This window comes from Phocoena phocoena, chromosome 14, assembly GCF_963924675.1.
Source record: "Phocoena phocoena chromosome 14, mPhoPho1.1, whole genome shotgun sequence".
In the NCBI taxonomy this organism is placed as follows: domain Eukaryota; kingdom Metazoa; phylum Chordata; class Mammalia; order Artiodactyla; family Phocoenidae; genus Phocoena; species Phocoena phocoena.
Genome location: NC_089232.1, coordinates 78,969,895 through 78,997,058, shown reverse-complemented (window position 1 = coordinate 78,997,058; position 27,164 = coordinate 78,969,895). Strand labels below are relative to the sequence as shown.

General features: G+C 39.3%; 1 protein-coding gene across 1 annotated transcript in view; it reads right to left on the bottom strand.

Annotated features, from left to right (window-relative positions):
• NBAS (NBAS subunit of NRZ tethering complex) overlaps window positions 1-27,164 on the bottom strand; it is a 363,692-nt gene that overhangs the window by 139,419 nt on the left and 197,109 nt on the right. The window contains exons 33-38 of the mRNA XM_065891748.1: window positions 23,166-23,279; window positions 20,892-21,049; window positions 19,811-19,900; window positions 8,428-8,595; window positions 5,483-5,596; window positions 5,040-5,163 (exon numbers count right to left, since the gene is read on the bottom strand). Coding sequence (XP_065747820.1) covers window positions 5,040-5,163; window positions 5,483-5,596; window positions 8,428-8,595; window positions 19,811-19,900; window positions 20,892-21,049; window positions 23,166-23,279 — 768 coding nt within the window. The remainder of the gene's footprint in view (window positions 1-5,039; window positions 5,164-5,482; window positions 5,597-8,427; window positions 8,596-19,810; window positions 19,901-20,891; window positions 21,050-23,165; window positions 23,280-27,164) is intronic.

Here is a 27,164-nt window from a genome sequence, read left to right as displayed (position 1 = left end):
AAGTTATACAGCCAAAATCAGGTGAAATCTGCGTCTACGCCTCCAAGCACTAATTCTCTGCAAAGGAAGCGCCTCTGGAAAGCACTCTACGATAAAGTTAATTCCAGAACTAAATTCACAGAGGAGGGCTGCCCATAGTATTGATTTGGAAATCATTAGCCATTAAATCATTCATTTAGCTAAATAAATAATGATCAGTTTTCTTCAGCTAGTCTCCATAAAAACCTTTTCATCAACTTCATTAAAAAATCCTGAGAAGTCAGCTCATGTTGGGAAGTTTAACTTGTACCGTGACCTGCTTCTGAACCAAAGTCAGGAGTCCCATTTTTACGAGTTTTAATTTGGGTCATTTAACCTATATCATTCATCCAACCTGCTGACTTTCTGACAAATATTTGATATTATAAAATAGCCAGAGATATCTGTCTCAAATATATTAGCATTATCAAGAGAAATCAAACATGTTGATCATTTTGTAATACACAGGAGTATCAAATCACTATGCTGTATACCGGGAACTGACAGTGTTGTAGGTCAATTATACTTCAAAAACAAGCAAACTCATTGAAAAAGAGATCAGATTTGTGGCTACCAGAGGCAGTGGGTAGTGGGCCGGAGAATTGGATGAAACTAGTTTAAAAGCAGTACAAACTTCCCCTTATAAATAAGTACTAGGAATGCAATGTACATGATTAATATAATCAACACTGCTGTATATTACATAGGAAAGTTTTTAAGAGGGTAAATCCTAAGAGTTCTCATCACAAGGAAAAATATTTTTTTAATTTTTCCTTTATTTCCTATCTATGTGAGATGATGAGCGTTCACTAAACTTATTTTGATAAGCATTTCATGACGTATATAAGTCAGATCATTACACTGTACACCTTAAATTCATAGTGCTATATATGTCAATTATATTTCAATAAAATTGGAAGTGAATAAAAAGAGATACACCACACATGTCAGGTTCATTCAACTCAGAATGCCATTTAACAGATGCAACAAAAGGCACGCAGGGAAGGGTATGGCCATAGTCTGTTGACTGACTTATTATAAATTTCAAGGGTTAGGAATAAATATCTAAATGTACTTTTTAAAAAAATGAGACGTCTAGTATTCTAATGTATCAGACCTATAAGATCACATTTTATTTGTACCTACTTTATAACAGTGTCACCTGTTTATCTGCAAAAAAAAGGAGATATCAAATGTGAGAGTTCATGAAAATGCTTCATAATTTCATAAACCCAAATGTAAATTAAAGGGATGATTTATATTAAAATCACCTCTATATTTAAAAAGTTCCATTCTTAATATACACAGTAGGTACTCTGAAATGTATTTCCTATTCAACATTAGAAAAAAATTTTTTTAATATTTTAATGAACTTGGGTTCTTTCCCATGATGGGATATTAAAATCTGTCAAAAAGGACAATTTGAAGAAACACTGGGGCAGAAAGAAAATCCCTAAAATCCCACTAAAATCTCACAGACACTACAGTACTAAGAATAGAACACACATCTCTGGGAACTTGGATTCAGATTCACCAAAAGCATAGTCTCAATTCCTGTCCCAATAACTGTCATGCACGTACTGTACCTACTCTCATCATTGTGAAGAGACACTGATTTTGCACCTATCAGATAGAAAACCCTGGTAAAAGTGTTAGAAATAGATATAGCACTCAGGATATGACCCTTAAGCTGAAAAGACCAGACACAGACATAAAAGATACAGGTGGCTTTCTCCAGGCTGCCAGGAAGCAAGTGTGTCAGAGTTTGAAGAACAGACATATGACGGAAAGAATCTGTTATCTTTCGTGAAACATCCAAAGGGTCTTAACCATGGTTTCACAACTGAATTGCCTGAGGAACTGTAAAAGATATCTGATGTGTTTGGACCCCACTTCAGGGATTCTGAAATAAATGGCCTACATTGGATCCCAGGCTTCAGTATTCCTTAAAAATACCCTAAGTGATTTGAATGTGCAACCAGCACGGAGAGCTATGGCAGCAGGCCTTGAAAACAAGGTGAAATCATAATTGGATGGACTAAAGTACGAGATGACCAATGGCAAGGAAGTCAGCCAGGGCAGGACTAGCCGTTAGGAAAAGGTGCGCAGACGGGGCCCCATCATCACCACTAAAGAGCAACAATCCAGAGGTGGAACATACAGGCCGTTATGCTCACTGTACAGATAAGGAAACTGAATAATATTCTTCTGCTTGAAACCCCCACAGCATTCAGTAGCAGGTCCATTTAACATGTTTAACTCAGCACCCGCGTTCCTTCCAGCCAACTGCTGCCTCATTCTTCACTGGCTGCCCACACTGTCTCTCCTCTCCGGGTACTACAGTAACACACAAATCCCTGAAAAATCATGATGCCTATCTTCTTTGCTTCTGTGCATCTTCTTCCCTCTACCGAAAATATCCCCCTTCTGCCTCTCCTAACACATCTCCCTCACAAATTCCCCCCTTTTTCATGTACTATACTCTTATTCATCCTTCAAAACTCAGGTCAAATACCACCCGCTCCAGGAAGCCTCTTCACACGCCCTCTTCACTCAGCGGTCATACGTCTGTCATCCCAATGCCTCTTGTGTTTGCCTGTCTTAGCGCTTACACATAAATTTGTCTCCTCACTTGACTGCAAGCCCACTGAAGATAAAAATAGTGTCTTCGGGCTTCCCTGGTGGCGCGGTGGTTGAGAGTCCGCCTGCCGATGCAGGGGACACGGGTTCGTGCCCCGGTCCGGGAAGATCCCACATGCCGCGAAGATCCTGGGCCCGTGAGCCATGGCCGCTGAGCCTGAGCTCCGCAACGGGAGAGGCCACAACAGTGAGAGGCCCGCATAGCGCCAAAAGAAACAAAAATGTGTCTCCTTCAACTTTGTATTCCAAGTACAAGGACAGTAACTGGCAAACAGGTGGCTCAAGGACCATTGCTTCAATGAGTAATGTACACATGGTGAGAAAGGGAACCGGAGGGGATCCGATTCATCATTAAGTGTGTTACCCCCAATCCACACAGTTCCTCCAGAAAATCTCTATCTGCTTCATGTTTCGAGATCATTTTGACACCTCATCATTCAGTTACCAACTACAGCAGAGATGATCAAGTACTGCAAGAACCCTATGAAAAGGGGAGACAGACTAACCCAGAAATCTGTGCTCCACCAGGGCCTTATGCTCAACTACTCTCCACCTCTCTCCAAAAACAGGTCGGGAAAATAGCAGAAGCCTTAGTAAACTGAGAAATCAGTGTGAGAGGGCCTACTTAAGGAGGCAGCCATCTTTCAAACCTTTAGCATGTGATTCCATTCTTTTGCCTTTTTGTAAGGCATACCTTCTGTATGAGAGGTACGCAAATTCACACATATATGTCATAAGCTAAATCCTAAATTAAGATATTACATGAGTCAATGTTTCCAAATTCCAGTTATTATTTCAGTCCTTTATTATGCCAATTAACAGATGATAGATACTTCCATGTCTAACCCAGTAATTTCTTAGGGTCTTAGATTTTATCTGTGTAAGCTATCCCAATAATCAATCATAATTTAACCCATGAATAACTAGAGACAATTTTTTTTATAAAAAAAAAGTAATAAATAATAATTAAAAGGGGAAACAGCAATGCAACTATACTCTTCATATATGTTCAATATCATTTGTAAGATGTCATGAATTTAATAATAGCTTTTCGGAGAAAAAAAAGAAACATAAACGTACTCATCAGCTGTGACTTGTACCCTGATTTCAGAAACGATAAGAGAAAAACTATAGATGATCACATGCATCTCAGAACTGAAGAAAAATGGTATGCCTTGTGAAAACCTCCAGTATCCAAGGGCTCTGCGCAGTGGACAGGGAAATGGTATTTGCTTCCTCTCTTCCCAACTGCATATAAATATTGATTGAAAGAATGATCTAAAAATAAGTTATAGGGGCTTCCCTGGTGGCGCAGTGGTTGAGAGTCCGCCTGCCGATGCAGGGGACACAGGTTCGTGCCCCGGTCCGGGAAGATCCCACATGCCGCAGAGCGGCTAGGCCTGTGAGCCACGGCCGCTGAGTCTGCGCGTCTGGAGCCTGTGCTCCGCAACGGGAAAGGCCACAACAGTGAGAGGCCCGCGTACCACAAAAATAAATAAATAAATAAAATTAAAAAATAAGCTATAGCATCAGGTTTCTGGGAACATGGCAGTTCTATTCCCCACACACATTTCCCCAAGTTTTATTCCACACAGCAATGTGCTCCATTAAGAGACAGCATCGTCCAGGCTCACTGGCAGTTAGGTGTAGCCAGCAATAGGTATAAGTGGAAGTCCTGGACAGGACTGCCAAGAAAACTGTTTTTCCCACCCCGCTTTCCTCCTTACTGATGCCTGGAATATAGACAAGATAGCTCGAGCCCCAGTAGCCTTTAAATCCTGAGGTACCCACTAAGGATGGTAGAGCAGAGAGAGAGGGAAAATTGAAAAAAAACCAAAAAAAGTCAAGACAATTACCCTGGAACCTTGAAAAGAAGGAGGCTAAAGAGGAAAAAAGTACAAATGGCAAGTTGTCTTTGGTAAACTTGCATACATTTCATTCTTTTCAAAAGATTTCACATGGAAAGATATGTCACCATGCAGAAAAGTCTGAAGATGAAATATACATCTACATTCCATGAAACAAGCACTTAAACATTCTTAACTAATCCATAAAAGCAGGAAAAAAGGAAATATTTATTGAGCACTTTATATCATTCAGTATAAGAAGCACTTTACATAATTAGCAACCTTCAGATAGGAATTATATCTTATTTACCTTTTAAATCCTCAATCGGTAAGTATCCAGAAAAGAGTAGATACTCCATAAATGATTTAAATCAATGAATAAATAGATGTATAAATGATGGCGTCAAGTTAAGCCATTCAAAATTACTGAAAATGTTATTGTTTTTCCCAACTCTCATTCATTTATACAGTCTCATCTATTATTCTCCTAATATAAGTTACACACTGTCGGGGAACTAGAACCTTCTTTCATACCTTCTGTTGTTGGAAATACTTCTTCTCCTTCAGTTTTAGTCTCTGCCAGTTTCCCAGTTCTCAGCAATACTTCTGCAAAGCTTTCTACCGGGACATGCTGATAGGTGTCATAGGTCACTTCAGACTAGACAAAAGAAGCAGTTAACACCATTTGGTAGGGTGTCTTTTTCTCTATAAAGATATTCTTAGAAAACATAACGACAGGAATTTTATCTTCTGGTAACTTGAATTACTGAAGCACGTTATTTTATGTAAAATTATAAATAGATTTTAGTCCCATAACATGTTGTATATGAAACAAATCACATAAAACCAATGAACAACTTGAGTAAGAACAAAGCAAAAGAAGTACATTTTCAGGAAAATTGTAAGTTTTGTTCTTTGTAAAATGCCCACAACACCATGACAGTTAAAGCCGTGTTCTTAGGCACACTGTACCTTACCTCTACAACAAAGGGATTGGAGATGACAGATTCGTAAAAAGGATGACAGCCTTGTTTTTCTAGGCCTTCGTTGGCTCTGGTTCCAATTCGATAAGCACCACCAAATTCTTGTCCCTAAACAGAACAAAGTGAAGAACACTGGATAAAAAGAAAAGAGACCCGGGAGGGGAGGTGGAGGAGGAAAGGAAGGAAGACAGAACAAACAGATTTCAGGAGAAACTCATCAATGTGCATGTGTGATCCAAAGAGAGAGTGTCAGAGTGACACCGATATCCAGCGGAGAATGTGAGAATCATCACCATATTCTAAGTGAAGCACTTCAACCTCACCCTGAAGGGCCTTTTGATCTTCCTGGTCACTTTGATATCACCGAATCAGAAACATCAAAGCAATCGGTGTTACACATATGGCCAACATTCTATACAACAGTCAGAATAACCTTTCCAAAACATCATTCTGTGCATACTGTTCCCTTGCTCCCAAATCCTTCAGTAGCTCTGAATAACGCAGTCAACAGTATTCAATCTCAACTGCAGAGAATAACATTCAAACTTATTAAATGTTAATTAGCTTTAAAGACTAACTCTCCACACCAACTAAACCATCTACTTCATGCATCCTACCGGCCACTATGCCCTTCTTCCATTAAGAGGGTAATGGTCCATGCTGACTGCCCACCTCTCCTTCCAGGCCCACCTCAGACCACACCTGCTGAAACCGCAGCAGACGGAGACAAGGTACGACTGGGCCCCCTACATCACTCCCACCTCCTCCACAACTACAACCCACACAGATGCCTTCATGAGACTGGTCATCAGTATTCCTCATTAGCAGTATTATAGTATCCCTACCATGGTTAACCGTCTTTATGTTTTGCTCTCCTCAAATAGATTGTAAAGAGCCCCTTATTGGAAAAGCCAAGTAGAAGATATTCACCCATTCCTCCAAAGTTTATTGAGCACTTACTTTAGGCCAAGCATAGCCTCCGGAAACAACCAGGCTCCTGCTGCAAATGATGTGAGAAGTTACAACTGACACTTAGCACAGTGTCAAACACCTCATCTAAGACACAGACCCTCAAAACACCCCAACAGGTGAGACAGAAAAGTAACCCTAACCATAATCCAGTGTGATACATGAAACGAAGAGAGATGCACAGACTTAACCCAAAGTCAAGCCCACTGCATGTCAGTAAGTGGTTTCTTCTGGGCGATCATCCTCAGTTCTCTTTCCTGCATATCCCACATTCAGACCATCATCAGGTCCACAAAATACATTCCCTAAACCAAACACTTCCCACTTCCTTCATGGCTACCCTAATCCAAACCACCAACATCTCTCACCTGGAGTCCTGGAAGAGAGATCATCTTTTTGCTTCATTCCTGACTCACTACTGACGGCTCTCTACACAGAAGTGAAATAGACTTATGAAAAGTAAAGTTGGATCACACAACTGCACTGTCTGAATTTTCCAACAGCTCTCCGTGCTGCTGAGAATAAAACGTGTAGTCCTTATCGCAGTCTATGGAAGGCTTTGCATGGTGGGCCTCTTCACCACCTCTCTGATCTCATCTCCTACCATTCTCCCCACTCGTCACTCTGCTCCCCCTTACTTTGGCCTCCTTTCTGTCCTGCACAGATGTCAAGCACATTCCTTCAAAACGTACTTGCCCTACTTGGCTCAATCAGCTTTCTGCTCAGTGATTCCTCTTCTGAGAAACTAACTTCCCTAATGAGAACTTCACTCCCCCAGGTATCACTCACTATTCCCTTACCTTGCTTAATGTTATCTTCATAGTACTCATCACCACCTGCCATTTCATTATTATACAAATATTGCTATCCGTTGGTTTCTTTGTCTCCTCCACTGGGATACAGGTTGCACAAGGGAAGGGAATTAGACTGGAGGATTTCCCCACTCTTTTCCCAGTGATGAGCACATTATCTGACACATGGAAAATGCCTGTATTTGCAGAATTAATTAATAAATAAGATACTCAAATGTTCAGGGTGCACTTATAAAAAGGCACGTTTCTTTTTCCTCTTAATTTTCCAGTGAGAGATTAAAGGATGGATGGCAGTGTGAGAATGCAGAGAAGACAGCAGGGACACAGTGGGTTAAGATGTCACAGAAAACAAACTCAATTGTTCTACTGCTTGTCTTGACCTCTACTTGCAGAATACGTGAAAGAATCGGTTAAACCATTCTCTTTACCTAAAGGCCCTACTAAAGACTGACTGTTTGTGCCCCCCGCCCCAAATTCATATGTTGAAATCCTAACCCCAGTGTAATAGTATTAAGAGGTGGGGCCTTCGGTAGGCGATTCGGTCACGATGGCAGAACCCTTGGGAATGAGATTAGTGCCCTTATAAAAGAGACTCCAGAGAAGTCCCTCACCCCTTTTGCCGTGTGAGGACACAGCAAATAGATGGCGGTCTATGAACCAGGAAGCAGGCCTGCATCAAACACTAAATCTGCCAGCGCCTTGATCTTGGACTCCCCAGTTTCCAGAACTGTGAGAAATAACTGTCTGCTGCTTAAACCACCCAGTCTATGATATTTTTGTTACAGCAGCTCGAGAGGACTAAGACAGCCCCCAGGCTGGCTCCTAGCACTTCTCTTCCACTACTGGCCTATAGAAAAATAGCAAAAGAGAGAGAGCCTTGATAAACATCATTCTCCTTTTCATCCCAGTAAACTTCAATTCTGACATATAAACCAATCCGTATTGCTGTCTTTTGCAAATATTGTATGGTAGTATATTACATTCCATAAAATCAATTACTCATTCCCTATCTGATGCGAGGCCTAGATTTTTTAAGGGATTATTTTAATCATCCAAAGAAGATAAAGCTGTAACAACAGTGAAACCAACTGAAGAGCATGCTAATGAACTGATATAAACCACACCAACTGAGTTAAAAAAGCATGATGCATTGCTTACTTGAAGGGGTCGAAGGTAAGTCAATGACTTCTTCCACCACTGCCCATCGCTGACGGCCTGCAGCACGGCCCTGGTGGTGGTCGTGGTGTTGGAAAGGACTTTCATGGTGGTAGCAGTGGTCCAGTGGAACAGGTCAGCTGAGTTGCTGCCTGGGACACTTACTTCATCCTATGTTACAAAAAAAGAAAATGGCAAGAGCAAAACCGTGGGAAGTCACAAGAACAGAGCAGAGAGTGATAATGTGACTACTTAAAATTATCAGACGAATAGATCTAAAAATCCATCTTTGCCAGTAACAAAAAAATGTGAAACGAAGCACTATTAGCATATTGTACCTCCTCGAATCATTTACAAAAGAAAATTCGGTAAAGGAAGATACATCTCAGTGCATTAGTCAAAGAAATATTTATAAGGCAAAGAATGGGTTCATCATTTTTTTACCAATATAATACCCTCCAATGAGATACTCACGTTTGTTTCTTTGACAAGACATTTTAAAGTATTTATTATTTAGATTAATTAAGAAATATTCATTTGAACAATGCTACTGTGACCCAGACGAACTGAGAAGATTCAGATGATCCACCTTTAGATGTTGAAAGGCATTTTGTTTATCATGTAAACAAGTGGATGATTATTAGTATTTAAAAGGTTTATAATGTGGAACCTCCTGCCAATCTTGAAGCAATGGGCTAAAATTTGAACTGTCCATTTACTAACCCAAGAGATTCCATGTGGAGAAAAATGCCAATACATTAACATTTGTTTAAACAGAAATGACAGTAACTACATCTGCTTTTGATCAAAGAAAGATAAATTTGTTCTACAAAAGCCAAGTTTTTGGTTTAGTATCTGTCTGTTTCTACTTATTTTTTCTGTCGTATCCCAGTTAAAGGAAAGAAAAATTAAGGTCTAGTCTTGCAATTTAAATAGCTTTCTTGTCAATAACAGAAGAATAGTTTAATTTGGCTATTTAGGTCTATATCACATCATTCATTAATATGTTATTTAAGTAATAAAAAATGATAAATCATGTAATCGCTCAATAATTACCAAGACATCATCACACAACAAACACTTAGGACAAATTCACCATTTTAGACCAACCTGACAGTTGCTATATCTGGTTGGTAGAATTATGGCCCCCCAAAAATGTCTATATCCTAATCCCTGGAACCTGCAAGTATATTACATTACATGGCAAAGGGCCTTTGCAGATATGATTAAGAACACAGACCTCGAGGTGAAGAGATAATCTTGAATTATCTGAGTGGAACGAACCTAATCACGTGAGCCTTTAAGGCAGAGAACCTTTCCCAGCTAGGGTCACAGAGATGCCACGGGGGGAAGAGGCAGGCGAGATGTGAAGCATGAGGGGATTCAACCCATCATTGCTGGCGTTGAAGATGGAGCGAGGGGGCCATAAGCTAAAGAATGCGAGAAGCATCTAGAAGCTGAGAAGAAACTTCAGGTAACAGACAGCAAGGCAATGAGGACCTCAGTCTTACAAACGCAAGGAATTAAATTCTGTCAACAACATGAATGAGCATGGAAACAAATTCTCCTCTAGAGCCTCCAGAAAACAACACAGCCCTGCCGGCACCTTGATTTTGGCTGAGACTCTAAGCAGAAACCCACCCAAGCCTGCCCGGTTTCTGCCCCATGGGAATTATAAGAAATCAATTTGCATTGTTTTAAAGCTGCTAAATTATAGTAATATATTATAACAGTAAAAGAAAATGACTACATCATGTTAGGATCCTTAATAATTTCTAGAAAAGCATTTGAATTTTATTCTTACTGCTAATGTATTTAAGCTGTACTAACCAATACTTACAGTTTACCTACTTTGCTGTTGGTTAAGTTTTCTCAAAAGATTTTCTAGGGCTTCCCTGGTGGCGCAGTGGTTGAGAGTCTGCCTGCCAGCGCAGAGGACACGGGTTCGAGCCCTGGTCTGGGAGGATCCCACGTGCCGCGGAGCGGCTGGGCCCGTGAGCCACACTATTGAGCCTGCGCGTCTGGAGCTTGTGCTCCACAACGGGAGAGGCTGCGGCAGTGAGGGGCCCGTGCACCACGATGAAGAGTGGCCCGTGCTCGCCGCAACTAGAGAAAGCCCTTGCACAGAGACGAGGGCCCAACACAGCCAAAAATAAATAAATAAAATATTAAAAAAAAAAAAAAAAAAAAAAGATTTTCTAATTTTTTAACATGAAAAAGAATTGTGTCCCAGCACTAGAAGAAATGATAATTATGTGATGCAACAGAGGTGTCAGCTAATGCTACAATGGCAACTATACTGCAATATTAATATATCAAATCAATGTATTACACACCTTAAACTTACACAATAATGTATGTTGAGTGTATCTCAATTAAAAAAATTTTTTTAAACCTCTGTTTCCCATGACCACTTTTGGTGACACAGCAGGCTATAAAACAATTATTCCATTTCATAAAATAAACCTAAAATTTACTCTGTTCATATGGATTGGCTAACTCAAGATAGAAAGTTTTAAACATGGAAACTGAAAAGTTTGTTTCAGAAGATAAATGAAATTCCAATGCACAGAAATGTACATGACAAAAGGATTTTCTGTGAGAGGTTCCTCCCTTATAAGGATTATAAAAGAGAAAGTAAAATAAAAGGCTCATTTAGACTGCAGAAGAAGCATTTAATTTGGGGGCAGTCTACCAAGATTATAGTGTAACCAGAGGCATTAATGAGGAAAACAGTTTTCTTTCAACTCCATGTAATAGGGAAAGTGAAAAGAGGTTAGGCAAAATTTACTCCTGAAATGATTACTACTGGCAGTTTTTATAGTCATAGTTGCACACTGCTAATTAACTTACAGTGTATAACAGCGGAAATAGATCAATCCCCCAAACCAAGTCAACAACCCCCAGCATAAAATTTAACATGAAATCTCATTAATGTCAAGTGTTACACAGCTCAAAGGTTAACCTCCTAAGCACTAATAATATTTTTCAAGTCCTACAATAGACAACATAACCAAACAGGTTCACAAGAACAAGGACAGTTCCATACATCAAGCGTGGCTTACAGAAACAATTCTTGTTGATCAATTACTACAGTAATCTATTTCGGAGCTGCTCTCTCTGGTATCTGGTAATTGGAGGGTTAATTTCTGGGAAACCTGTTTGCCAACTGAGAACTGAGCTGGTGGTACCCGTAACCTAGGTAAGGATCACAAACAGAGTTCAAACTCAGCTCAGCCCCTACCCTCTCTACTCCAACACATCTGTAAATAATCCAAAGTACTTCCCTGCACCTAACACTTACTTATAGCAAATTTCATCCTGAATTCGAAATATTAAGAATGCGACCGTTATTACTGGTGACACTACTTCTGGAACTATTTATGAGAAGAAGCAGTAGAAAAACACCCCGTGTTGTAAATCACTCTAAAGTCTGACTCTGCTTCAGTTCATCTGCTAATTAACAGGCCAGGCTACAATTTAGACGTTCTCATCTTTGGGAGTCATAGCCCCTATACATTTCTAATGAAAGCTATAACTGCTTTCCCCAGAAAACTGAATGCACATGCATGTGTACATACATGAACACACAAAGTCACAAACAGACATATACTAACACAACAAATTTGACACACTATTTCAGGGGCTTTAGGGACTGAATCCTTTTTGAATCTTCTAGCATTCTTGGATCCAGATTAAGAGAACTGTAGTTAGGAAAAACAGAGGTATATGGAGTATATTTTTATTTTCTTTTTCCATGCCCAATTTTTTAATCAGCACTTACGCAAAGTTATGGAGGGCAGACCACAAGAAACAGGAAACTGTCTCTCTGAGGAGCCCCTTTCTCCCATTTTATCCCAGGGCAATACTTGCATGAATATGCAAAGATGTGTACATAAAATGCTCAGTGCAGTTCAGTCCAAAAGAGAGGAAAACTGAGCACAATCCAAAAGTTGAAAAGCAAAGGAAAAGATAAATAAATCATGGTACATACATATGCAGTGACCACTGTTACACCATGACATAAATGGTCTATATGTAATGACAAGGGCAGATGTCCGTGACACATATCAGTAAATGAAAAAAAGCAAGCTTCAAAATAATATATGCAGTACAAATCCATTTTAGTCTAAAGAATAAAATAATAGTCCTCCAGGAGACAGAGGAGAGCTATACAGAAAATCTGTCTATGCTCAGAAAAAGTCTGGAAAGATATATATAAACTTTAAAATGTTTACCTCTGAGCAGTGGGATACATAGAATGGGGAGAGAGAAAGAACTGAGAGAGAAGAAAGAGAGCTTACATATCAATGTATTATTGATTATTTTTATATTTCAAAAAAAATCAGAAAGACCAAAGTTACCACAAATATACATGTATGTCTTATCAAAAATTAACAGGGCTTCCCTGGTGGCGCAGTGGTTGAGAGTCCGCCTGCCGATGCAGGGGACACGGGTTCGTGCCCCGGTCTGGGAAGATCCCACATGCCGCGGAGCGGCTGGGCCCGTGAGCCATGGCCGCTGAGCCTGCGCGTCCGGAGCCTGTCCTCCGCAACGGGAGAGGCCACAACAGTGAGAGGCCCGCGTAACGCATAAAAAAAAAAAAAAAAAAAAAAAAAAAAAAAAAAAAAAAAATTAACAAACGTCAGTATTTTTTCATAAGTGTTTCACATATCTCTTTTTTTTACTTTCAAGAAATAAAGTATGCCAGATTATATTGATTATCTGAACTCCTATATTATCTGAATTCCTAACAATCCCTATAAGCGGATTGTTAAAATTGAAGCCTGTACTATATTTGGAATTAAAGAAAACGTTACACATTCCAGTCAAGATGGAGTCATGAATTATGTTGCTATATGTTCATCATGCTCCAAAATACTGAGAATAATAGAAAGAAGAGGCAAAAGACACTCAACTTTATAGAGTTCAACACTTGGGGGCTCAAAATTCAGATGCTGGCAATGGCCGCCAGGCCCTCCTTCTCAGAGAAGAACTGGGAATTAAAAGGATTCCCTGTAAGACGGAGAACTTCATCCTGGCTCACTGCCTGGGGTTATGCATTTATATTTATTTCATGAAGCTGTGGGCCGATGGAGGCAGAGAACTTGAATCAGAGCCCAAAGGAACTGGGCAAAACCATCACTGGCTCCATGTCTGTATTTCTCACATCCTCACTAGTACAGGGGGAGGGAGTCCCAAGTGAAAAGCTACTCTAGGATGTGGTTCTGGACTGAAGCACCAAGGGATTAGACAGGAGGAAACCACAAAACTACAGAATCCTTAAGGAGGGTCTAGGGAAATAAAGATTAAACTGAATGAGGACTTCCCTGGCAGTCCAGTGGTTAAGACTCACTGATTCCACTGCAGGGGGACACGGGTTCAATCTCTGGTCAGGGAACTAAGATCTCACATGCTGTGCTGCATGGCCAAAAAAAAAAGAAAAAAAAATTAAACTGAATGGTAGGGCTCAAAACAAGCTTGCAAACCAAAATTTCAAAACATCCGGAAAAATGAAAATTACTAAGGCAATAATTTTAACAAAAATCCACTTCAGATGAAATCATTTTATGCCTCATAATATTAATGTGTGCCTTTTGCAATATAAGATTGAAAATCCTTTAAGAAGGAACAAGATATCACATAAAAGAAAAAACAAATATGATGCGATCAAGTCCATTTTTGTTTATGATATGAGGTAAAGTTCTAACTCATCTTTCTGTACGCGGATATTCCTCAAGCCTATACTTCGATCTCATACAAAAAGTGGTTCATTATTACTTATTTATCAATAAATATAAAAGCTAAAACTATAAAACTCTTAGGGGGCTTCCCTGGTGGCACAGTGTTTGAGAGTCCGCCTGCCGATGCAGGGGACACGGGTTCGTGCCCCGGTCCGGGAAGATCCCACATGCCGCGAAGCGGCTGGGCCCGTGAGCCATGGCTGCTGAGCCTGCGTGTCCGGAGCCTGTGCTCCGCAACGGGGGAGGCCACAACAGTGAGAGGCCCGCGTACCGCAAAAAAAAAAAAACTCTTAGGAAAAAAGCACAGGAGTAAATCTTCACAACCTTAAGTTAGGCACAGATTTCTTAGATACAACACCAAAAGCACAAGCAATAAAAGAAAATGTTAATAAACTGGACTTCAGCAATATTAAAAGCTTTTGCACTTCAAAAGTTACCGTTAAGAAAGTCAGAAGTCACCGTTAAAGTAAAAAGTCAAATCACACACTGAGAGAAAAATATTTTCAAATCACACATCCAACAGCTTGTATCCAAGAGTTTAAAAACAACAGCAAAAACTCTTACGACTTAGTAAGGAGACGAAAAATAACACAGTTAAAAAATGGGGAATATATTTATAGCCATTTCACCAAAGAAGGTACAGAAATGGCCAATAAGCACATGAAAATATGCTCATTATCATTAGTTATTTGGAAACACATACCAAAATGATAATGAGATACCACACACACCTACAAGAGTTGCTAAAGCAAAAAGCCGGTCGAGAATGTTAGCAAGGATACGAAGAAACTGGAACCTTAATACTTCCTGGTGCAGCCACTTTGGGAAACAATTTGGCAATTTCTTCCAATATTTAACACACATACACCATACAGTCCTTCAGTTCCGCTCCCAGATACCTACATGAGAAATCAAAACGTATTTCCATACAAAGACTTGTATACCAGTGCTCACAGCAGCATTATTCATGAGAGCTAAAGAGCGCAAACAACTTAAAGGTCCATCAACTGCTGAAGCGGCAAAGAAGGGGTTGTCCGTGGTACTGAAATACAACTGTCATTTGCTTGCTTTTATTTCAGTATTTCTAAATAATCCATTTATAAATTCAAAATAGCTGTATGCTTAGCCCATGCCTCAATTCTAAACATTAATTAGTCCAGTTGTATAAATCTGTAGCCACTTAAGATGTTCATAACAAGAATTCCCACAGTGAAAATGATTTTTTAATGGGAACCTTGTATATTAACCATTTCCAACTCTAATTAGATTTATCTGGGGAAAACACTATTGGCTACGTGATACAACTAACACTAACTAAACAAAATGTTAATACACTCTAAGTGGTGGAATACTGTTACACCTAAAAAAAACATAATAACCAACATTAATAAGAAACTAGAAATCTTTGATTTGGTAGTTATTCACAAATTACGCGTTTTGTTCTATTTAAAAACAAATATCTTGTTCACCGGGACAACAGCCAATACCTTAGAACTTGTATGCTCCACTTGTACTAATGCAAATGCAACAGAACAGCACTTAACATCTTTTCTTTGCTTGGATACTTAAGTAAAAATCATTATTTTCACAACTGAGTAATGAAAGTCTTGGGCATTAAGCAGATTACATATACAGTCAGCTCTCATTTATGAGTTATAATTTAACGTGGTTATTACATCACTGTTAATGTGTAACACACGGCATCTTACGGCTAAGCACTGCAGTTGAATCTAATAATAGTAGCTATAATATTCTGAAATGTGCTTCATGAATCAAAGCCATCACGTGTTCCCTGAGGGCTTGGATTAGCGCTTCATGAGACCTAGATCTATTACAGCTTGTTGGAAGAGGAAAAAGGAAGACCGGAAAGCTTTTAAGGAGCTAAAAAAAAAAAGACAGAAACAGACAATCCTTTTGGAAGAATCCCTTTTCCTCGCTAAACGGATCCTGTGGAGGACTGCTGGCGGTCTCCTACAGTTACTGGAGAAATCTTAATGGAGCAGTATGCGCCCACTTTTGGTGACACAGCAGGCTCTACTCCAAAGAGGCTACCAAGGGGCCCGGCTGACACTTCCTAATTCATCAGGGAAGCAGAAAATAGGAAACTCAAAAGCCACAAAAGGCTTTTCATGGATTCTAGAAAGAAGGATGGGGATTCAGAATAAGCTTATGGAGCTGAACTCAGCAAAAAATGGTGCAATTCTCTACTAAACAGAGAAATGATACTCCCCCTTACAGTGGCCGAAATACAACAGGACCTCAATAGCAACCAGAGCACACACGTATGAGTTAAACTGGAAATTCCCTATGTTTTTAGGCTAAAATCTACTCTCTAATTCATTTTTACCATACACTAATCTTTTTGCAGTGGGAGTTTCCAGATTAGCTTTACTAAACATTTACGAGGCAGTCACTCTGTGACAAGCAGTCTATGGAGAGAGCACAAAGGTAAATGACATGCTTCCAGTTGCCGCACAGACCAAACCATACCACACACGTGCTGATACGATGATGCGAGATGCTTGGGGGATACGGGGGAGGGAACAATGGGGACTCAAGGAAAGTTTGATAAAGAAAACGACAGCTTAGATGGGATCAGGAGGGCAGGAAGATGACAAGAGCACAAGACAAGAAGGGCAGGACAGGCAAAGAGAACCCTAGATAACACCAAAGCTGCAAGAGAGCCTACTCAGAGGACGGGGCAACTTCAGTGTGACTGGAACACAGCACGTGTTTGGAAGGCATGAAAAGAGAGGAGGCTGTGGAGACAGTGGGTGATACGGCTGAACAAGTGGGGAAGGATCAGAGGTTCAAAAGGTACAAAAATGGGGATAAAGATCTTATGAAAAGCAGGTCTTCCATTGGACCTTGAAAAATAGTAAAATTTGCCAACTCCCCAATATAAGAACTGTTTTGAATCCCATGGAGAAAACACCATAGAATTTAACGTGCTTTCATATCCAGTAAGAGAAAACCGAACAGAAACTAATCAATACAACAAGTCAAAACACGCCAAAGGACAAAATACACCTACACCACTCCAGGTCCCTGGAAAATGCTATGACTTCCGTTCAAAGACAGTTGTAACAACAGTAACCAAAAAAAGTCCACTATCTGCAGTGTTGACTGCAGAACACAATCCTCCTCTGAATATCTCACCTTCTAGAACTGTGATGTCCAATCTGGTACCCAGTAGCCTTGTGTGGCTAGTAAAATTAACATAAGTAAAATCAAACAAAATTTAAAATTTGATTCCTTAGTTGCACGACCTTTATTCCATGTACTCAATAGCTACATGTGACTAGTGGCTACCACACTGGACGGTGGAGATACAGATTATTTCCCTCACTGTAGAAAATCCTATTGGTCAGTGCTCTCCTGGAGTCACCACTACAGGAGGAATAGGAGAAAAACCCTTAAGGGCCAAAAATCACATTACAAACTTCTTTGAGATCCTGAGATCACTTAGCACTGAACAGGGGATACACATGTGTATTCAATAAATACGTGTCAAACTGAATTTTAGTATAAAAGAAAGAATTATGGAAATGAGGTAATTGTACATATTCCACTGTAGGCAAAGCTAACTATTCCTTAACTCTATTAATAAATTCCACAATTGAAGCTCTGTACCAGAGTTCTAAAAGTAACTACATAGTATACAGCTACAGATGAATTCAGCAAGATGAATACAGCCAGTTTATAAAGAAGATGTGGTGTGTACACACATACACACACACACAATGGATACTACTCAGTCATAAAAAGGAATGGAATTCTGCCATTTGCAACAACATGGATGGACTTGGAGGGCATTATGCTAAATGAAATAAGTCAGAGAAGGACAAATACTGCATGATATCACTTCTATGTGGAATCTAAAAAGTACAACAAACTAATAAATATAACAAAAAGGAAACAGACTCACAGGTATAGAGAAAAAACTAGTGGTTATGAGTGAGGAGAGAGCAGGGGGAGGGGAATATAGAGCTAATGGATTAAGAGGTACTATTAGGTATAAAATAAATAAGCTGCAAAGATATATTGTATAGCACTGGGAGTATAGCCAATATTTAATAATAACTACAAATAGAGTATAACCTTTAAAAATTGTGAATCACTATTTTTTGCCTTATATTACATAATACTGTACATCAACTATATCTCAAAAAAATTTAAAAATTAAAAATAAAATCAATGTATGGAAATATAAGGCAAACAAACAAACAAAAAACACAAAGACAAAAAAAAGGAGATTAGGTGTAGCTCACTTATCACAACAGATGTCTTCCAAAATAGTTACTAGAAAAATGAATGACATTTTACACTTTGAAAGTGAAGCTTACCATTTAAAGGAATCCTGTGGAAACCAATCTATAAAGAGGATTATCATCTCTAAATTTATCTAGTTAGAATATTAGAAATAGCTACTGTCTTTGACCTAAAAAAGTGCCAATCCTATGTTGCTACAAATAGTCATAAAAAGTTAAATTCCACGGAGCAAAGGCTGACCCACCCGAGGGAGGTCTCAGTGAGTACATGCTTCCTCCTTCCTCTCCCAGGGTGAACTCTCCTGAGACTCATACATACTTAATGGGTCCAGACAAATTTTATTCATAAGAATTTCAATGAGGAAAGGGAAAAGGGATTAAAATTCAATAAAAAATGGACAAGAGAACTGAATAGGAACCTCACTAAAGAGGACCTCTCCTGAGATAAGCCCATCTCATTAGTAATCAGGAAAATGCAAATCAAATCACAAAAAGCTATCACTGAACACTTAAGAGAGTAGATATCACTGAACACTTAAGAGAATTGGTAAAATTGAGAAAACCACCCGTGCCAAGGTGCTGGACTGGAGCAAACGGCAAATCCCAGACACCGCTGTTGAGAGTGCAACGGTAAAACCCCTTTAGAAACTTATTTGGGATTGTCGACTGAGGTTGAACGTACACATTTTTCTAATAACGCAGACTTCCAGGGCTAGGTAGATCCATGCCAGAGAGAAAGGTCTGCACGTGTGCACTAGAAACACGTACAGAATGATGACGCAGCATTATTTTTAGTAACCAAAACGGAAAACAAACCAATGTCAGTCAACATTAGAAAGGATAAACTGGAATATATGCATATAGCAATAAATTTCTATACAGCAGTAACAATGAGTCAACTACAACATGTATAATAGCATGGACGGATCTCACAGACATAATGTTGAGTGTAACTATTTCCATAAAGTACAAAAACAGGTAAAATTAAACTATCGTACTGGGAGGGGTGTGACAGGTTTTAAAGTTTTAAAACAAGAACAAAACACGCTTGGATCTAGTTATTGGGATGAGTCAGGATCTCTGGAAGGAGAGAGATTAGAAGGGCGTGAGGGGACCTGTGGAAGGCCTGTCATGAGCTATTTCTTCATCTGTGTGATGGTTTCATGGATGTTTTCTTTATGATACTTTATGATACTTGGACATCTTTGTTTTGTGTATTTTTCTATATGTTATATTTCACACAAAAAAAGGTTTAAAAGAACAGTCTTCACACACACACACACACACACACACACACACACACACAGTAGGGTGACTGTTTCATTCCTCTCACAACCACCTTTCACACTGCCCCCTCTCACCCTGACTCACCTCTTGTAGCACTTTACTCATCAGTGGTGACACACTGATAGTCTCTCCTCCTTCTGGATGGATTTGGAAATTCACTCTTTGATAAAGAATCTGAAAAAAGAACAACTGTTTTTAAATTTGCCTCATTTTACAATGTAGGCTTGAAATTTAAAAAGTACTCTATTGAGGGGGAAAAAAAAAACAACCCACTATTTCCTAATGACTACTTTGCGGTAACAGGCTTACTATGGGACTTCATGAACACCTTCACAAGGATGCAACCACAGTTTCAGGATCAGAATCAAGTGTGAAAAACCTGATATACAATGTAATAAATGACCATGAGACGAAAATGTGATTTCCAGAATCTCTTCACATATATATATATATATTATATATATTTTTTGCGGTACACGGGCCTCTCACTGTTGTGGCCTCTCCCGTTGCGGAGCACAGGCTCTGGACGCAAAGGCTCAGCGGCCATGGCTCACGGGCCCAACCACTCTGCGGCATGTGGGATCTTCCTGGACCGGGGCACAAACCCGCGTCCCCTGCATCGACAGGCGGACTCTCAACCACTGTGCCACCAGGGAAGCCCTCTTCACATATTTAACAGTACTGTATTTCCTCACCAGAGTACGCACCATCCTCCCTGACACAGGTTTAGCCTGTGAATTTTAGGAAATTCAGCTTCTCTCTAACCAAAGCCCATATCCTGCCATTTCCAAAGGACTTCTAAGGGGATGGTGCCATCACTGGTTTTAATTCATATGGTTTCAAGTATATTGTACAAAACCACTTCTTACATATTTTATTCTTGACAGCACTAACTTTCCCCATTATATTCAATAATTTATTTCCTAATATACTTTCTTTTTTTCTCATACCTGTACCCTTTCTTCTTTACTGTAATAAAGCCAACAACACTAATTTATATCCTAATATCTTCGAATCCCTTTTCATATAAGTGACAGACTATTTTTTTCCATAAATTAAAATTTTCATATTGCTGAAAAAGAAAGAGCACAAATCCCAAATCCACAGACTCAACAAAATATACTTCATACAGTTCAGGAGCACTTACTTTATTGGGAACACTTACTTCTGTCTTCAGAGAGCTGCTGGCAGCCAAAAGAACTTCAATGCTGCTAGCAGGGCAATGTGTCAAAGCAAAAGCCACGAGCTCTTGACGAGTGGCCAAGTCCTGGTAACCTCCTGATTGTCCTAACTGGCTACAGACATCCCAACTTTTAGAATAACCTGGAAAAAGGGCAAGAAAAAACAAACTGATTTTCACTACAAGAAAAAGTCTTTAATCTAACATGAGAAACGGCTTTCTGCTTAGGTCTTATGTTACCAAAGCAAAGTCAGTCATTAGTGATGCATATTATTATATAAGCAGAAGCACATAAGGATCTGAAACTAGAAAAGAAAGATTAGGTGAGTTCATTGTCTAGAAAGTTCAGTGCTGCTCCAGAGAAATTCTTCTGATAAACTATGTTAAATTTTACATTACCTGACAAGGCTACAAATAATCTACTGAGCTTTGATGTTGAGTAAAAGACTGGGTATCTGAATTCAGAAAGACTTGAGGGTATGGCCCAAGCACCTGTGTGAGCTTGAGAAAGTTCCAAGTGTCACACATCCTTCACCACTAAAAAACAATAATAATTCCTCCTTCATTGGGTTGTTAGAAGAACTGAACAATCTTTATTTAAAAACAACCTGTATTTAAAAGCTGTATTTATACACTGCAAAGCCTAGATAAAGAGAAATTATTATAGAGAGCTACACAGAATCATTCACTTTATAAAAACAGAGATCCAAGGACAGTGCCAAAAGTACAGTCAGCCCCTGAAACCAGCAGAGTTTTATCCTATGCAAGCTTACACTGTGAATTCTTAAAATGCACTTTTATTCTTATTTGAAGGCATTCCAGTTAGAAAGCAGGCCTTTTTTCTAAACATACAGAGTCAAAATTAGTCAAAATTACAGGTACCATCCTTATAGGAATAAAATTATTACAAAGCTCTCCAAGTAAGTGGTAATAAATTAAGACAACAATGATTATCCAGAATACCATAATTATTCTGAACCTAATGTTGCAAAATCACTAGGTTAATATTATAGAACACAGTTCTTTCAGGAAACCAGTTTTCTAATGCTGAGGTTATAAAGCGTTGAGCTTTTTCCCAGAGTTTTCAACATTTTCATAGATGTGTCGCCAGACTCTCTCCTTGACAAAACTTTATTCAGGCTTCTCTGAGCCCTCTTCTCAAGGAGGCCTATACCTTGGCCCAGTCCTTGCTGAACACGTATAACCCAGTTTTATCAAGAATCCTGCCAGGTTAGTTCAGAGAGAATCTCTCACCCTTGGTATCTGATCACCCCGGCCTGCCATCAGCAAGAATCCTGTTAAGTCGGTTTAGTACCAATCCCCCTACTCTTGATGTCTCTTCGCTGTCATTTTTCACCCATTGTTGACCCCTCAACCAGCTCCTCAGTGGTAAATTCCCAGCTGCCTTTTCTGTATTTAGAGTTGAGCCTGTTCTCTCTCCCCCACTGCAAAATTCATGAATAAAGTCTTCCTTACCATTTGTAACAAGTGTCAGAATATTTTTTTCCTTTAACAGTATACATACAGAAAGTATACCTATCATCAGTGCACAGCTCCAGGAGTTACCATGAAGTGAAGCAGTGCATTTATAACCACTCACTAGGAATGCACAGACAATGGGTAAACGGATGTGCTTGAGTTTTCACACAGTCAGACACAGCTACAAAAAGCAGATCATTTAGCACAGAGCCTGTAATAAGACAACATCACTTCCTACCCCTCTGGGGAATGTATTCTTTAATAGAGAAATTATTCCACAATATAACCTGCTTATCCTCCAGAGACTCGAGTTATAATTTCAATATGGAAAGTTTTAGGGTTGCGAACTACTTCCCAATTACTCAACATTAATTTGAAAAGCATTATGCTATCTCTTAAAAAAATTAAAGAATAGAAATACTGACAATTTAGTCACAAATTATAGATACTTGAAATTTTTAAAATTTTCTTTTATATGACAAATACATAAAAAGGCATTAAAATATTTTTAAATTGTTATTAAAATTATGAGCCTGTTTTTAATCTGGAATGGAAAGCAACCATATCTCAGATAAAATATAACCCTTGAGCCCATTAAAGTATGTATATTAATATGCAAGCACATGGAATACATACTTATCAGCACTCACAAAACATTTCTCAAGGCTTACGAACACAGTGTGGTTGGCTTACCGATTAGGCAACTAATTTCAAAACAGAACTCTTCCATTATTCACCACGTAAAGAGGACATGAGCAAAGTGTTTAGTATCTACTTCACCTGTGGCCATCAGCTCCTGACAATGCACATTGGCAGCTTTGTAGTCATGGAAACGAAGTGCTTGCTCTACTAGAAGGATTAGAACCTGTCCACGCCTTTCTTCTGGGTCTTCACCTGTAAACACATGCAAATGACTTACTGATTCGGGCAGTATCAATTGACAGAGGAGCTCCTTAACACTATCTTCCTAATTAATTCCAAAATAAGAAAACAGAGATTAGACTGATTTTTATAAGATTATAGGAGAAAAGATCAAGGCCACTTAGACCTTCCAATCTATTTATTAATCATGGAATTCTCTCTCAGTCTCCTAAGTGATCAATGATTAATATCAGCCTCAGAACGAAAGTAAATTGGTACAACCACTATGGAGAACAGTATGGAGGTTCCTTAAAAAACTAAAAATAGAACTACCATGTGACCCAGCAATCCCACTACTGGGCATATACCCTGAGAAAACCAAAATTCAAAAAGAGTCATGTACCAAGAGAAACCATAATCTGAAAGGATACATGCACCCCGTTGTTCACTGCAGCACTATTTACAACAGCCAGGACATGGAAGCAACCTAAATGTCCATCAACAGAGGAATGGATAAAGAAGATGTGGTACACGTATACAATGGAATATTACTCAGCCATAATAAAGAATGAAATAACGCCATTTGCAGCAACATGGATGGACCTAGAGATTATCACACTTAGTGAAGTCAGACACAGAAAAACAAATATCATATGATATCACTCATATGTGGAATCTAATTTTTTAAAAGAGGAAACAAAAGAACTTATTTACAAAACAGAAACAGACTTACAGATATCGAAAACAAACTTATGGCTACCAAAGGGGAAACATGGTACGGGAGGGATAAATCAGAAGCCTGGGATAAACACAAACACACTACTATATATAAGATAGATAACCAACAAGGACCTACTGTATAGCACAAGGAACTCTACTCAATATTCTGTGACAGCCTATATGAGAAAAGAATCTGAAAAAGAATGAACATATGTATACGTGTAACTCAATCACCTTGCTGCACGTGTGAAACTACCACAACATTGTAAATCAACTATACCCTAATAATACATATATATGTATGTATGTATGTATTCACCCCCAGACCAGCCATTCCAATCTAAGTGGGTAGAGGAAAAGTTTTCCTCCCAATAGGGAATTTAAATATTTTTCCTATTTATTTAAAAATTTTACCCTTTGAACGTTCTAATTATAATTCATAAATGACAAATAAAAGGGGAAAAAACTTAAGCACAAAGTAAAATGGACTTAAATTTTACAGTTTCATTGTGATAAAGTTAATTTGTATATCAGGCAATCTGAGCAGGTGGTTAAAAGGAAAAACATAAGCAAAAATAGGCTTGAAAAGAATGATGTCTAGAAAAATCCGACGAACAAAACAAAATTCTCAGGGAGAACAGCCAGGAGTATAGCCAGACTAGAAATCTATTAAAGAAAATGATCCAGATGTTTAGTCTGAAGAAAATACTAACAGTGGTCTGACAAAGCCTTGAGTATATGAAATATAATTGAAATTTTGTCCACAAATTCTTTGATACTCTTCTAAAGATGGAGCTTAATGCTTCTCCCCTTGAGTGGGGGCTGACTAGTGATTTACTTCTAACAAACAGAACATGCTGTAAACAACAGTGTGACTTCCAAGATTGGTCATAAAAAGCATTACGGAATCCGCCCTGCTCTCTCGTAGATCAACTGCTCTAGGAGAAACCCAGGAACTGCCATGTTAAAAGGACACTCAGGAAGCCCTGTGGAGAGCTCCACGGGGCCAGGAGCTGAGGCCTTGCACCACCAGCCAGGGAGCAATGGAGGCCTTTTCCAACAGCCATGGAAGCCAGCTCAGGAGCAGATGGCCCAGGCCCTGTCAACTTAACTATTTCCCTCGAACTCGGGAGGGCCTGTGTGACTGCTTCTGTGAATGAGACACCATGGAAATGAAGCTACCCAAATCCCAAAGCTAAATTATAGAAAAACGACATGACGTTTTGCTGGTTTCTGTTGGGATGCTGACTCTGGGATCCCTCAGCCACGTAGGAAATCTGGGTAGTCTGAGAACACCATAAGGAAAGACAATAAGGAGAAACCACACAGAGAAGAGAAAGCCCTAGCTACTCCATTCCCCAGCTTTTAAAAAAATCTTCTCAGCCCAGATGCCAGACATGTGAATAAAGCAGGCTTTGAGATGAGCCCATCCCTAGCTGCTGTATCTGACTGCAATTTCATAAAAGACCCTGAACTGCCCAGTCAACCACCAGAACTGGGAGAGATAAAAAGATGTGAATGTTGTTATTTTAAGCTACTAAGTTTGGGGATGGTTTGTAAAGCAGCAATAAATAACCATAACATTCTATAAGCTTCGATACATGTCACCTGCCTGTGATCCCTTTCTTAATACCACTCCAGCCCCAGCAAAATATCAGAATTGCCTTTCTTCAAGTTCTATAACATTTGTTTACAGAAGCCACGTGCTACCATCACACCCCACGATGCGGCATAATTCACTGCTTCCGCAGACCTCTACGATTCTAAATCCCCAGAAGGCAGCAGGTGTGTAACAGAACCCTGTATCCAAAGTACTGACCAAGTGATATTACTTTAGCTCTCTGAGGCCTCTATTTCCCCATCTGTAAAATGTGGCTAATAAGAGGCTGTTGTGCACAGCAAAAGAGGTAGTACGTTAAAAGGGCACAGAAGGGGACTGGCACACAGCAGTCACAGGTACGTATTAGCTATTATGTGCACTCAGGGGGCTCACAATAAAAACACTACGTTGAATGAAATGTAGATACTAGTCTTATTTTTTAATGATACTGCACTGAAGTTATAATACAGATTCCACATTAAAGTTTGTGAAAGAGAGGTGGCCAAGTTGAGATGGTTCCAAATACGAGAACTAAAATAGCTGCAACGAAGAAAAGAGGTCTGAACACCATGTGGTCCACATAAATGGGCTCTGCGGGACTGAAGAAGAATGTTCATACCATTATAAATGCAGGTTGGCCAAGATCACTGATCTTCCCGTTTCTATGTCAACGTCACAAAGACAGAAATGGAAATTAATCCTAGTAGGCAGGTACATGGAAAATGCAGACGGCATCCCTGACTGCTTCATTAGTTTCTATGAACTGGATCCTTATGAAATTCCTCCCTGATGATCAGAGTGCTTCAAAGTTTACAAAGTGCTTTTATATGCATTAACTCATGTGGGTCTCTTATACTCTGGCAGGTGAAGCAAGGGGGGTGTCATTCCTATTTTCCAGATGCAGAAACTGAAGCTTGAGTCATTTAGCAAATGAACGGGACGATCAGGAGTGGACCGGTCTCCTGACTCCACACCCGATCTCTCCGCAGCCATGGGAGATGCCTCACGAAGGATGCCTGGCCCCAGTCACGGTGTCGGCACCTTTCCGAGGCTGCTACAAGTCCAAAGGTGAAGATGCTAGTGTTATGCTTTTGGATAGGCTAGAAAAGGACAACTGACACAATAAAATCTACTAAAACTACAGGCCTTAAGAAGAAGAGTTCTATACATAAAAAATTTTAAACATTATTAAGTATGTCCACTAAATATATATTTTTTAAAGCTCAAAATAAACAAAAATCCCCTTTACTTTTTTTTTAAGCTAAAAATGGAATTTATCTCAATTTAAGTAAAACAATTCTTGGGTTAGAAGTCTCTTTAGTCAGGATTACATCCAGAGGCATGTACTATATCATTAGGGTATCTTCTTTCTCTCTTTCAAATGGATTTATTTTCAGAAAACTGATCAGATAAATGACGGCCAGCATCCCCAAGGTTGTATCCTTATGACTTTCACTTGGAAAGGAGGAAAGAGCCTCTGTCTTCCTGTGTTTATATATCAAGCATCAGGAAAGATTTTGATTGGTTCTGTTTGAGTCACACGGTCATCCCTGAACTGGGTGGTGGACAGAATACTGTGGCCAACACCTGTGGCAAAG